The following is a 14,554-nucleotide window of genomic DNA, read 5'->3' as shown; positions in this document are numbered from 1 at the left end:
TTATTTATAGGTTAAATTATTATACTAACCCTTCAGTTTAATATTATTTGTCTATTATTTTTAAAATATATTTATTTATTCGATTTTTGTTTTAAAAATATCAAGAAAAAATAAATATTTTATCTTTTTAAAAAACGTTATGTCGTTGAAGAAACTTGAGAAAACGCTTCTCATATATTTAAATAGAAAAAGCTGGTAATGAAAGACATAAAACGCACTAAGCGATGTGATTTAAGAGTAAAATTATGCGTCTTCATATTTATTGTTGAAATTATTATATTAGCCCTTCTGTTTAATTTTATTTTTCCGCTATTTCTAAAATATATTTAATTATTTCATTTATTACTTTTGTTATATCAAGAAAAGATCAATATTTTCTATTTTGAAAAAAACGTTACGTCGTTAAAAACTTTTCTGAGATACCTATATAGAAAGAGTTGAGAATATTAGACATAAAGCACATTCTACAAACGTGATTTATGAGTAAAATTTTGTATCTTGTTATTTATGTTGAAATTACTATATTTTTCCATTTAATTTTTATTTTTCCACTATTTTTTAAATATATTTATTTACTTCATTTATTACTTCGATAATATATATATATATATATATATATATACACACACACACATCATGTCGTTGAAAACTTAAAACTCTTTTGAGATACCTAAATAGAAAGAGCTGATAATATAAGGCATAAAATACATTAACGAAATATGATTTATGAGTAAAATTTCTTTTTAATTATTGTTGAAATTACTATAATACCCCTTCCATTTAATTTTATTTTTCCACTGTTTTTAAAATATATTTGTTTATTTCATTTATACAAGGGTCATATTAGCCCTTTACACTTAGAAAAGAGTTATATTTATCCTTTGTTATTCTTTTTGGTTATATTTGTTCCTACCATCCAATTTTGGATTTATATTTACCATTGAGTTGTTAAGTTTCACATTACTCCACCTAGGAGCCGCGTAGCATAATAAAGAAGGGGTGATGTGAAACTTAAACATATGAAAGGTTAAATATGAACCCAAAGTTAAATGGTAGAGGCAAATATAGCGAATTCGGAGCCTAAAGTGTGAAAAATGTTAATAAAAATTTCAAAACGGTATATTAATTTTTTTAAAACCAAAACGGCAAAATCGCTCATGAAGTAGCGATACTGGAAAAAGCAAAATGCAACGATTTTGCAAAATTTAATTTTTTTTTTAAAGATATCATTGCCAAGGCAGCGATTTTCAAAATATTTTTTAATTGTTTTTTAATAAATCGCTGCCTTGGCAGCGATTTAACGTTAATTTTTTTAATCATTTATTTGCTATTTTTTTTAAAAAAAAAAAAATCAAATCAAATCGCTGCCAAGGCAGCGATTTTAAATTATTTTTTTAATATTTCACATACCGTTTTGAAAATTTTGTTAACATTTTTCACCCTTTAGGCTCCGAACTCCGAATATAGTCAAAAAGTATAATGAAAGGCGCAATAACCTTTTTCTTTAAAAAAGTATAACCTTCTATACCAGTAATGTGATTATGTAATAAATATTTCTATCTAGGTGGATATTAGTTTAGGACAATAATAAAATAGCAGATATATGCAAATGATAATTCGACACTCCATCTTGGAAATTCTTAATGATGTTGTTTATAGACCACCAATCTCTATGAAGACTCCGTAATTCTACTAGTGTAAGATTTCTTTATATATATATAATATAGGTGGACATTAATTAAAGTCAATAATAAATAAATGTCCAAAATAACATTACATAATAAATAGGCATTCAAAACAACATGAGATTTTCTTGCTCATTCAGTTTGCTTCTTCCACAATTCACAACAAAAATTAAACAATAAAATCACCCACCCAAAACAGAGTTGTCACTCTTATAATTTTTACCATGGACACTCCACCGGAGCTAATTCTAATGAAAATTTAATTTCATCAATGTTATCATACAATTTTTTTTTTTGAAGATTCAGCCTAAGAGATCAATCACGTACGTTCATTTTTTTTCCAAGTTGATCGATGGATTCTCAAATGGCTGCTACTACAGACGATGCACAAATGGTGTTGAAGGTACCTTTTGTTATTGGTAAGGCTTCACCCCTCAGCGAGACGAAATTCAACCTTTTAAGGTTCTTATCATTGAATCCGTTGTTGAAATATTGGTTCAGAATTAATTTTTGCGCATGTATATCTATGTTTGTGATCGATAAGATGTCGAATGTTTGATTTTAGTCCAGGTCTAAAAGAGTGCATATTTGTATAATGTACTATGCCTCAATAAAATTTGTGTTGCAGAAAGGATTAATCGCGCACTTGGACTAATCGTACACACACATACACAATGTATTAGCCTATGTTAATAGAGAATTCGCATACCTGAGCTCTACTAGTTTGGGATTGATGTGTAGTTAATTGATTGGTATCGATTGACTGATCAGAGATAACTGATATTGGTCCTTGTATGCCTGAGAATATCTCATGTCCAATTGGTATTTCATATCTATATGTGCATTCTTTATAATCATTAAGGAACTATTTGAAATTGTGAAGGTGTTGCTGGAGGGACTGCGTCTGGCAAAACAACTGTTTGCGATATGATTATTTCGCAGCTTCAGAATCAACGAGTCGTACTAATCAGTCAAGTAATAATATCTAACTCACTTTTCTATCTGCTGTGCACTTTCACTTTGTAATATGAGAATTACCTCTTGATGTCCTATTATTGTATCCTACTTAAATGTCTTTTGATGGTAAACGTTTGTAGTGTGGAGAGTTCATTCTTGTGATATACGGAGTATAGCTTTTTCATCATCGTCTAACATTTGATCAACCTAATGTTAACTTTCAGGAAGCATTTTATCATCCATTAACTGCAGAACAGTTAGAGAAAGTTCACGAACACAACTTTGATCATCCTGGTAGGGAATTAACTAAACTTTGAAGTTTCAAACTAGACGGTAAATGTTGATTGATTAGGTTTTCTATTGAACACCGTCTAAGGTTGGTTTGTTTAATCATGTATTCTTTTCAGATGCCTTTAATACAGAGCTTCTGCTTTCGTGTATGGAAGAATTGAAACATGGAAGAGGAATTAACATTCCTAATTATGATTTCAAGCTCCATAGGAGCGTGGAACCAGCTCGTGTGGTAATATACTCATCTTCCCTGGCCAAGTATTTTAAGCTGATGTTGCATGTTGTTCGTATTGTGACTTCACAACTTTCATCTCGAAGCTTCAAACTTCAAATGCAGATGATTCTCGATTACATTTTTTCTAATTGAATGCAGGTCAATCCCTCAGATGTCATCATTTTAGATGGAATTCTTATTCTGCATGATCCTCGTTTACGTGATTTCATGAATATGAAAATCTTTGTTGATTCAGGTTCTTCTCTAACTGAAATTCTCTAATTTGAAGCCCTTTAGAACATTTCCATGTTGCCTCGTAAACTGTTAGTGTGTTCATGAATGCAGACTCTGACGTGCGTCTAGCCAGGAGGATACGGAGGGACACTGTTGAGAGGAACAGAAACATCCTTAATGTGCTAGATCAGGTTAGCAGTTCTTTTGCACATAACAGTTTTGGATTTTCGGTTGGTCCTAAATTGAGTGGCAGGTCACCAAGTTAGCAGTTCTTTTGCTTTTAAGACTGATTTTATTTTTTGAATAACCGTTTGCTACTTTTACCTATGATGCTAATTTGATATCAGGTAGTTGTGGAGTTTTGTATTGATTCACCAGACTTTGGGTTATGTATTACTTGATTCATTTGAAAATTTGAATTGTTCAAGTTGATTATGCCATCTGATATGCAGTATTCCAAACATGTTAAACCTGGTTTTGAGGACTTCATTCATCCAACAAAGAAATATGCTGATGTAATTATTCCTCGAGGAGCAGATAATGATGTTGCAATCGATTTGATAGTTCAACACATTCGTACAAAGCTTGGACAACATGATCTTTGCAAAATATACTCAAATGTATTTGTTATACAGTCTACATTTCAGGTATGTATCTCTTAAGGTTGTTTTCTTGATCGCGCTCCAATTTTCAAGCACTGGTACATTGTCTTGATCTGTGCTTCAACATTCTTGAAGACCAAGGTGGAACAGTCCCATAACACTTGTCCATTTTCTAGATACGTGGGATGCATACACTTGTGCGAAATGCAAAAACAACCAAGCATGACTTTGTTTTTTATGCAGATCGCCTTATTCGCTTGGTATGATTGTTTTCATCTCATGTACGGAATAAAATTATCTTCTGGGAGCATTATTGTGAAGCATGTTTTTATTTTTACTCATTTTTGAGGTTGTGGAGCATGGTCTCGGTCACCTTCCCTTTACTGAGAAGCAGATAATCACTCCTACAGGTAACTTTCCGATTCAAAATCTATAAACAGGAACTTGGTGAAAGAATTATCTTTTCCTCTTTTGCAGGATCTGTTTATAGTGGAGTCGTTTTCTGTAAACGTTTATGTGGAGTTTCAATCATTAGAAGGTACATAGTTATTTCCTAATCTATTTGGAATGAGTAGTATTTACAACATATCAGACAGTTTCTGTTGGATATTACTCTCCAATTATCAAGAATAGCCTGTCATTCATATGCCTTTTCAATAAACAAAGTGAAAGTTGACATGGTTTGTGTTGCAGTGGAGAAAGCATGGAAAATGCATTGAGAGCTTGCTGCAAAGGAATCAAAATCGGAAAAATTCTAATCCACGGGGAGGGTAAAAGTGGAAGGCAGGTTAGTCATATATACCAATTCTATACCAACCTCTTTGCTCAATGTTAGAAATGTTTCTGTCAAAAATATGATTGAACAAAAATAGTTCAACTGATATGATTCTCACACTCTAAAGTACAAACACGCGTAAAGAGTTGTCTTCAATCCATACACACACAATTTCTCCCTGTTCAAACTTAATATAATCTCCGATGACAGAAGATTTAACAATAGCAGAACATAAAGAACAAAATGTAGTGTCTTACTGATCCGATCATCATTACAGTTGATCTATGAGAAGCTACCATCAGATATTGCAAGTCGACATGTCTTGCTTCTTGATCCAGTACTTGCTTCAGGTTGGAAAACACTTTTCTTTCTATCAATCAATCAATAACGTTGTCACCTAATTAACCAATGAATTACTTTCCAGGGAATTCCGCGGTGAAAGCTATTTCTGTACTTCTTAGTAAAGGCGTACCAGAGTCCAACATTGTTTTCTTAAACCTTATATCAGTAAGTAATCAAAAAACACAGCTTAAAAATATTTTGAAACAAATACAGTAAACCAGAACGACTCGTGATGCAGGCCCCTGAGGGACTACATACTGTATGCAACAAATATCCGCGATTGAAGATTGTAACATCAGAGATTGATACAACACTTAACAAGGATTTACATGTGATTCCTGGTATGGGAGAATTCGGAGATCGTTATTTTGGTACTGGTAGTCGAGTTATAACTCCTTCCTAACATCAACCATGTAGGCTTGGAGAGGATATAGACATATATATACTCTGTCCCTCTTTTATCTGGGATGGAATTCTAGTGCTCAGATAATCCATAAGACTGTTTTTTGTAACATTTTCCTGAAAACATTATCTTAGCCATAAAGAATTCGCGCTTTGTCCCCCCCCCCCCCCCCCCTTTTGTTCTGATTAGAAAGAGCGAGGTCTTACTCTTTCGAGGGGATGAAAGACAAGTAAAAGAATCGCGAAATTTAATGATAGGAGAAGCATGAGCATAGAGTTTTGTTTCACATTTTTCGTAATATTTTTGTTGCACCTCATATGGAAATTGGAAATGTGTATTAGTATATGTTTGATTATATAAGCATAAGTATGTATACTAGTAATTAAATATTTTTCACATTTAAGTTTCTTTGATAGAGTAGTAATTACCATTGTTTATAAGTTATCTATCATGTTTTTCTATAAAAATAAGTTCATGTAATTAAATTTCAAAAAGTAACATGATAGCTAGCGAGTATAAACATTGCATTAAAGCTTAAAATTTGAATAATTCAATAATTTCAAATAATTGAAAATTGTATACGTAGAATTGTCAAATATATTGGACAACTGAGTGTAGTATTAGGGGAGTGCCTTTTCAAATACTATTTGAAGCTTTTGATTAAAATTTCTAAATTATACTGTATTTTTATATGATCTCCAAAAATGTAAATTTTGTGTATATTTTGACCATTTTACTCCGTACTTTAGTTTCTTTCGAACAAAATGCACCTGCTTATGAGAATTGTCAATTCATTAATCTCCATAACAAAATCAGGATATATATATATATATATATATATATATATATATATATATATATATTTATTTATTTTATTAGTAAATGAATGAATTTAATACGATTTTTGGTTAAACATAAAAATAATTTGAACATTCAAAACAAGTCTTTTACTCCTTTCAAATCAAAGTAATTTTCGTGTTTCGATATTTAAAATTACATGAACTATAAAACATTATTATTCCGTGTATATTTTATCAAAGATAATATTAGTTTTGTTCACTTTCGTTTGTCATAATTTTCTTTTTAGAGTCAAATTATAAAAAATTTGATTAACATTTTATGTTCATTATATTGAGATACAAAAAATGCAATTTATGGTATTTTTTGTACCGTTTTTGAATATCTAAATTTTTTGTTTAAAAAATCAAGTTAATATAGTCTAATTTAAATTTAAAAATTAGTCAAAATTTAATTTAAAAAAACGTAACATGATAAATAAAAATAAACGGAGAAAACAAATGATATCCAAGCATATGAGAGGACTTGTCATGTACAAAACATAACGCAAAAGGAAAGTAGGTTTGTTTCAGCCTCTTTCCATCCCTGAAATGCCATGTATGTCTATTTCAATCGACTTTCATTGAAACATGAAAAGAATCGTCGACCTAACTTATTTTTCATATAATTTTAATATATTTGAAATTTTAATTGTAAAATATTGAACGAATATAATTTAATTCTCTTAGAAAGTCAATCAATTTTACTTTTTTACTCAAAAATCATTCAAAATTTAAATTCTATGCGCTCGTTCGTACGTTTCCTAACGTGTCCAAATGCTAAATCGATTTGATCTTCGATGGACACTATGAAAACTTATGGAGTGCATGTATACAACTTAGATTTACAATTTTTTTCAAATTTATGTACCACCTTGAAATTGTTTGAAATGAACAGATCACATCGAAAAGAGATCATACATTTATGAAAGCCAAGGTCCTTGAAATGTGTTCCCCACTGCGTAAAAATATGCAACTAATGCAAGGAGATAAAACCACACTTTCTCTTTTACCGAGAATGAGCCTTTCGTCTCAAATTATTTATTGTATTTTTTTATATGTACATTTTTTATAAATAATAATATTAATTAAAAAGTAAGTTATATTATTTTATCTTTGTTTATATTTTAAAATATGATTTTGCTTCATAAATATTTACACCATTGAAATGTTTATAGTTAAGAACAATTACTACTAAAAATAAAATAGAAACTAAAACACAATTACCTTTTATCTTAGACTTTTAAAAAATTCAACTGTTTTTTAGAAATAGCAACAGATAATATAAAACAGAGAAGTACCGGAGAACAATAAGTACTTACATTTCGATTTAAAATGTGTTGCTTCCTTTTTTACACTCTTTTAACATGCATGATTTTTTTTATACTTCCTCTGGTCCATATTATAAGTGAATTATTGAAAAAACAAAAACTATAGTTAAAAATAAGTAAATTAATCAAAGTTCAAGAAAATCGTTGAGATTTTTTTTTCCACATTAACCCTTCTTTATGTTTTCTAGGAGACTAATATGAAAATAATCATAAAACGCAGCCTTTAGTTTATGTCCTTGTATATTTTTGTGAAGGGACAGTTAATACGAACTAAGAGGGAGTGCCTCTAATTCTAATATTTTTACTTGGCATTTTATAACGGCGATATTCAAAGTGTTTTTGTATTTTATACACCTGTTTTAGTTCAAACTTTGTAACTGAACAAAGACACTTAAGTTCAAACTTCATAATTAAGCAAATTAAGACACTTACATTGAAATCGGAGAGTGCCATTTACACCTCTTTATCTCAAATGCTCATACCGAGGAAGCACGAAGAGATGCATCCTTTTTCTATACAAAATGATACTCCACTTGCACGAGACATTTATGAAACACAGAACCTTAGCCCTATATAAACCTCATTCACCTTGAATCTTCAACCCACAGCAAAACAGAAACACAAATTCATATATAGCTATCTTCCTCTTTGCCTATAAACAATAATCAGTGTAAAAATGCCAACCACCATGGAAGATGTCACTGCCAAGATTGATGCAGTTGAAATCGACTCCAAGAGTGTTGTTGCTCTGAAGGAGAAGGCGATCGAAGGTGAAGTAAAGACTACAGAAACAACACAAGAGAAGACTAATGAAGCTAAAAGTAATCCGGAGAAAGAATCCAATGGTGCAACTTTCAAAGAAGAGGAAGTTCCAGTTGAGGTTGAACCTAAAACTGGAGTCTCTTTTCCTGTCAAACTTGAAGATGGAAAGCAGTTGAAAGCTGTAGGTTTAAGGAAGAAGAGCATGCTTGGCATGGGCATCAAAATCTATGGCTTTGGTATTACACCATTAAACACATCTTATTGACTAATGTTCTAATCTATTTCTACACTTTATGATCTTATTATTTGGCTACAGGAATATATGCAGACAATGAGAAATTGAAAGACCTCATGCAGTCCAAGATTGCGAAAGCACCAGCAAAACCAACAAAGGAGATGTATCAAATGGTGATTGATAGTGATTTGGGAATGATGATGCGGTTGGTAATTGTTTTCTCTAACCTAACCATGAACATGGTAAGAAAGAACTTTGACGAAGGCCTCGGAGCTGCCATCAAGAAGCTTACAGGTGGAAAGAATGAGGAGCTCACAAAGAAGTACTATAACTTAAATTGCTAATCATTGCTATTCAGCCATAGCTTGAATGTTTAAACTCTAATATCCTGTTGTTATATTAGGATCATGGGAGAAGCATCTGATGACATAAAGCTGAATTCTGGTTCTGTAATTGAGATTTCAAGGCTTCCAGGATATGTCCTTCAGACCAAAGGTAAAATAGGTTCTTATCAATTTCATGCCATCAATTGCATGCCAAACTTGACTAGACATCAACTTTATCTAAATGCAGTAAAGGGTGAGATTGTGAGCAAGGTGGAAAGTGAACTACTCTGCAGGGCCTTCATCTACATGTATTTAGGTGATGATCCATTTGACAAAGAAGCCAAGGAGAAGTTCGGGACATCCATGCTCTCTCTGTTCTAAGTAGTAGGTTTCCAGCATTTACTAGTCTAGGTTGTTAAAGAATAAGCTGTGGTGACTTTGAACTGATGAATAATAGCTCAATAAAAGCATGGTTGATTTTTCATAGTGCAGTATTTCTAGTGTTCTATTATGCAAAGCTTCAGCACTAAGAAGGGATTTCCTGACTAAGGAAAGTTTATCCTATGAAAAATATTCATATGACATGCAGCAAACAATCTGAAACTGCAATTAGGTGCTTGTATAATGGATCCAGTAATGTTTAAGTAACCCCTATGAAACTGATAAATTTATGGAACAGCAAAAGGTGCATATAGTATACAAAAATAAATTTGTAGAATCAGACCATGGATAAGATTAGCCATAAATAACTTTCCTAGGGTCCAATTGTCCACTGCAATAACTTGAAGATACCGTAGAGAGCTCTTGCCGCCCCCTCCACTCTTCAGAAGGTTTTAAGATAATCGGAGTTTCAACAGCAGCAGAATCCACACACAACATTTTCTTGTAATCTTGATCACCCAAATCTGGGAGAGACTTGGCCTTTTTGTCCCAAGGATTCCAAACAACTGCATATCACATCCATATTACACTTAAAAATACTGGATGGAGATAGCGATAAAAGGGAATCAAAGAATTAAAAAAAAAAGGTATAAATCATCATACCAGCATCTGCCATTCCTTCTTTCTGAAGGACATAAGTTCTCTTCTTCTCGTGATCTATTATGGCAGTTTTTGTTGGTGTGCTAAGATATACTCTATCCGTCTAACAAAATGAAAAGGTTTAGATTAGCAAAATAATAGTGAGAAATGTACTCCTCTTCTCAATGAAATTTGAAAAATTCAAACAACCAAGCATATAATAAAGTGATCTAAGAGAAGCTCCTCTGGCACCTAGTGGTCCTGAATTCAAATCAAGGCGTCTATCTTCGAGAAATATGGAGAACAAGCCTAACATAGTAATACTACCTCACTATCAAATGTAATTGCATCTGCCTGCTCTGTGTATCTTTCTCCCCGCTGCAAATTATCGAAGTAGTCAAGTGTCTCCAAGCCCTCAACCCGCACTTCACTGCAAATCAAACTGCATCACCTATCTGAAAAGGATAGTGACGTATCTAGCAAAGTTCAGTTATAATTTCTTTTTTGAACGGTTCATCATTGAATGAGCATGATATATTGAAGTACAGGTCTGAATTCATTGCAAGAAGCCCAAAAAAGGAAAAATAATGTAGGTATTGAAAGTTCCAACTTGTTACCAGAAAAATAACTAGAAAACCAACAAGGCAAACCTGATATCAGACACAGATAAATAATTACGCAGAGAGAATGTGAATGAGAATGGCTTGTTATCTATATTCCTGACACGAGGAATCAAAGTCAGCTTGCCAGCACTGAGAGAAATGCGTAGCCGCACCTCAAACCTGCCACACAAGAACAGGGTTACCATTGTACATCTTGATAAATTTGTTGACTTGGGGATAGTGCATTACTATCGGCTAACAGACTGTACGACTATGTATTCTCCCCACCTATGCGGCCAGGTCTTCAGATCCTCTTCGGTAGATTTCAAAATGAGATCAACAGTTGACTGATTGTTTGCTGCAGGTAGAGGAGAAGGAGAATCGTCCAATTCCCACACTCTATTTCTTGCAAAACCATGTCTCTCTAAAGAACCAAAAGTTCCAAACTGCAATACACGTTTCTAGTTGAGATGCAAAACTGAAAAGAAAAGAACCCCAAAATTGCTATAGTTCAGTTAGTGGACAACCTGTGGGAAGCTGATAGGTATTCCACCTCTGAAGGCTTTAGGAGGTTTCCACAGGGTCTACGAGACAGTACAAGAACCCATAGTCAGGAGAATAATTAGAGAAAAGGTCTGTAGAAGTATCGGGCGAGCAATAAAAATGAATGGACAATGATCTAAAGTCAATATCTCGAGTGTGAGCTGCAAGTATAAACATACAAGCAGATCAAGTTATGTGAGAGATCTAGTAATTTTACATATTAGAAACCTGAAGAAGTTTCCTTATACCAATGTCTCATTTATGCTTACACAAGCAACATGGACTGTAGTCAACATTCTATGCTTTGCTGATTTGAACTAAGCTCATTGATAGATTTGACATCTCTAGATAATGGTTAAATGGCACTTTACCCTGCATAAGAGGATAAATTTTTCTTTTCATGGACTCTACTGAAGAGCTCATCATATTTTCTCTTAAGTCGCTGGATACCTGTTCCATTATGGAAGGTTTGACATTCTGTTTTCAATAAGAACATTCACCAAATGCATTGGAATGTGATAAACCAAAGTTCAGAACAAGTTTAGTGAACACGTTTAGACCTTATTACTCCTGAACAGCAGTTCTTCTCTTCGTTCATTCTTCCAAGAAACAACTTGACCACCCTGAAAAAGCACCTGCAGCAGAGAACATGTACTAGAATTAGATAACATCAAGGAAAAGATAAAGTTCCCTGTAAAACACAACCTTTTATTATTTTCCAGCCCATAAAACTCAGCATTTTGTAGTCCCACAACCAATTTGTGATATTTGACCTGGACATGAAGCCATGTATACTTTATGCATCTGGATCTTTCCATTTAGGGGTTAATAGAGGATCCTCCATATGCCAATTTAAGAAGGTATCACATCATCTCCAAGTTAAATGGACAGTGGAGAGGTTTTCATTGGTATAGTGGAGATCACAGGTTATTGCTACTTCATTGCTTCCCATAAGCATTCAGAGCCACAGAATTCTGACTAGATAACACCAACCCCCTAAAAACTAAAGTTCAATTCAAGACCATATATAAGAAAGACTAAACCATTACTCCATTAGCAAGTCAATGACAAAAATCAACAGTAATTGCAAGGCCCAAGGTATAACGATCGTTGAGATAAAAATTAATAGGAAGGAAAGCAAGAAAAGCTAAGAAAAATATTTCCTATCTGATTTGTTATCTTCTGTTAACTATTTAAGCTCCTAATAAGCAAGCACTGTGCCTTTACATAATCTCTTCAATGGAGGGAGTCCATCTCTTAAATCAACTGCTCTAATTATCAATATTCTAATCAAGAGGTTGCTCACCATCCAAGCTAGGACTATGTACTTTTTAGGAACTACTGGATAAAATGATCGACATGGGAAAAAATAAAGCAATAATTCAGCAATGCGGTCATATTTAGTTTTGGAAGGCCAGCATTCCAAATACCAAAATCAAACTAATTAACAGACTACAAATGATAATAAGATAAAAAACACAAATGCAAAAAGATGAAGTTCAGAAGTCACTTGGATGAATATCAAATCTAGGATTCCTGAGTTATGGGGAAACCAAACCAACAGGCTTCAGCTAAAGGTAAAGCTCGAGATATTGAAACCAATATCTACTATCTCCCATAAGCAACAATTACCAACTAATAATTCTATCCAACAAATCTATCTGAAGAAATCATCTAACGCTGGGATGATCAGTATTAAGTTAATAGTTCTAGCATTCTCGTCAAGCTTTAGAAATGTACAAATCCGTGAATCTCAGGAACTTAAAAAAAAACATGTACAGAACCGAAAAATAGAACTTAAATCATGATTACGCAGCACAAACAATCGCAATTTGGGGAGAACACAGTTAAAACCCTTCATAAACTAAACACAAAACAAAATACATCACAATTATCAACACACTTCTGCAAAAAATACTACGAATACACTTGAAAAATGAAATTAAAATTTTTCAAAAACCTCTGCAGTTGATCCAGTATGCTCCTTCAATACGATTCGCGAAGCCGATCCATCGGCGTCGTGAATTATGTTCGACGACATAATTATAACTTTTTCACTGCAATTTCGTTCTTCGATACTGATCAAAATCTACAATAACAAGCTGTTTACCATAATCAAACACGTAGAACATATAAAATCAGAAAACTACAAAAAAAAAAAAAGAGAAAAAACAAACCTGCAAACGCAAAGTGCTACACGATAAGCACAGAAATATATATTAATATTATGAAACAAATGGCTGAAACTGAACCGCTAAAGACGAATTATAATAATATGAAATCAAATACAATAAACTAACAATTTTTTTTTCTTGATTGTTGATTAATGTGTTGAAAGAGGCTACCAACTTCAACTTCATGACAAATCCATGTCGTACATTTAGCGTTTTTTGTACGACTTTCTACTTTTTTTTTTTTAGTAATAAAAAAAAAATTAGGCAGTGAGAGAAAATGGGGGCGGTGGATGTGGACGCGTAGTGGGCGATGGGAGGGACCAAAGAAAATTCTGATTCTAACTCGTGAAAAGTTTTCTTAATTTGATTTGACATAAAAAAAATAAATTAAAAATTGAACTTAAAATGAAAAATAAATGTTCATGTCGTAATATATATAAAAAGAAAAAACAAGCATTATAAAGCTAAATTATTATTAATTATTAAATAAAAAATATGTGTTACTTTTTTATAAATAGATATCTTAATATTAATTGTTGTTTTAAGTATAGAAACGTGTTGCTTTACAAATTAAGATCCAAAAAAAATAAAAAATTACAGACCAATGAATTTAATATTCGATAGGTATAGTTTATTGATTATTATGGTGGGAGGAAATATCTAGAAAGGGAATTATTAGTATGATTAATGGGATTATGTTTATTTGATGATAACCTTTTAGTTATTGTGTATAAATTCATACTAAATACTATGATTATTATTTTATATTTTTTTATGATTAAAGTATGCATAAACTATGAATTAAATTTTGTATATCGTATATGAGGATAACTAATAAAATCATTAATATTTGAATAAACAATACTTTTCATAAATCTCTACTTAAATAGTACTCGTATAAGCCTAATTAACAATCAAATATACTCTCGTATTCAATAATGCGTTCGTTTAGAATATATAAACATATTTAAAGTAAGTTTGATGAAAACGTGAGAATTTATAATTTAAATACCAAATATAACATATTTTTAAAAAAAAAATTGAAAAGGTTGAGAAAATGTACTATATATTTAATTATATAAGAATTATTTTTGTAAAATTACAACTTGAAGTATAGCAATCAAATATAAATATTTAACTAAAAATAGTAATGATGTCATATAATTTGAAACTTGAGAAGTATGTTTGCATCAATTCTGAACCAAAAATTCACAGCTTCATA

At 32.0% G+C, this 14,554-nt stretch overlaps 3 protein-coding genes across 6 annotated transcripts; 2 read left to right on the top strand and 1 right to left on the bottom strand.

Moving 5' to 3' along the window:
• The first annotated feature begins 1,624 nt into the window (after positions 1 to 1,624).
• On the top strand, positions 1,625 to 5,870 carry LOC101251357 (uridine kinase-like protein 5). Its single transcript, XM_004233872.5, has 14 exons — positions 1,625 to 2,104; positions 2,569 to 2,660; positions 2,867 to 2,936; positions 3,050 to 3,165; positions 3,307 to 3,403; positions 3,493 to 3,572; positions 3,834 to 4,028; positions 4,160 to 4,243; positions 4,333 to 4,393; positions 4,461 to 4,521; positions 4,677 to 4,770; positions 5,036 to 5,108; positions 5,183 to 5,265; positions 5,339 to 5,870. The coding sequence occupies exons 1-14, from the start codon at positions 2,038 to 2,040 to the stop codon at positions 5,501 to 5,503; spliced, it is 1,338 nt and encodes a 445-aa protein (XP_004233920.1). The 5' UTR covers positions 1,625 to 2,037; the 3' UTR covers positions 5,504 to 5,870.
• Positions 5,871 to 8,274: 2,404 nt separating this feature from the next.
• On the top strand, positions 8,275 to 9,474 carry LOC543898 (CHI-like protein). The gene is made up of 4 exons (NM_001247492.2): positions 8,275 to 8,668; positions 8,749 to 8,989; positions 9,071 to 9,162; positions 9,241 to 9,474. The coding sequence occupies exons 1-4, from the start codon at positions 8,347 to 8,349 to the stop codon at positions 9,372 to 9,374; spliced, it is 789 nt and encodes a 262-aa protein (NP_001234421.1). The 5' UTR covers positions 8,275 to 8,346; the 3' UTR covers positions 9,375 to 9,474.
• Positions 9,475 to 9,591: 117 nt separating this feature from the next.
• Positions 9,592 to 13,738, bottom strand: LOC101255458 (putative glucose-6-phosphate 1-epimerase). Of its 4 annotated transcripts, none has more exons than XM_004233271.5 (9): positions 13,459 to 13,738; positions 13,119 to 13,247; positions 11,719 to 11,793; positions 11,143 to 11,199; positions 10,904 to 11,061; positions 10,664 to 10,795; positions 10,341 to 10,443; positions 10,038 to 10,137; positions 9,592 to 9,940 (listed from the first exon to the last, which is right to left on the bottom strand). In XM_004233271.5, exons 1-9 carry the CDS (start codon positions 13,516 to 13,518, stop codon positions 9,729 to 9,731), a joined length of 1,026 nt encoding a protein of 341 aa, XP_004233319.1. In that variant the 5' UTR covers positions 13,519 to 13,738; the 3' UTR covers positions 9,592 to 9,728. The 4 variants fall into 4 exon arrangements, with proteins under 4 accessions (XP_004233319.1, XP_069149576.1, XP_004233320.1 ...); XM_069293475.1 differs by having other exon boundaries at positions 13,119 to 13,260; positions 13,459 to 13,672; XM_004233272.4 differs by having other exon boundaries at positions 13,119 to 13,260; positions 13,336 to 13,579.
• Between the last annotated feature and the right edge of the window lie 816 nt (positions 13,739 to 14,554).

The sequence above is a fragment of the Solanum lycopersicum genome, chromosome 2 (genome assembly GCF_036512215.1).
Source record: "Solanum lycopersicum chromosome 2, SLM_r2.1".
Lineage (NCBI taxonomy): Eukaryota > Viridiplantae > Streptophyta > Magnoliopsida > Solanales > Solanaceae > Solanum > Solanum lycopersicum.
This window is presented reverse-complemented; position numbering and strand designations above follow the sequence as displayed.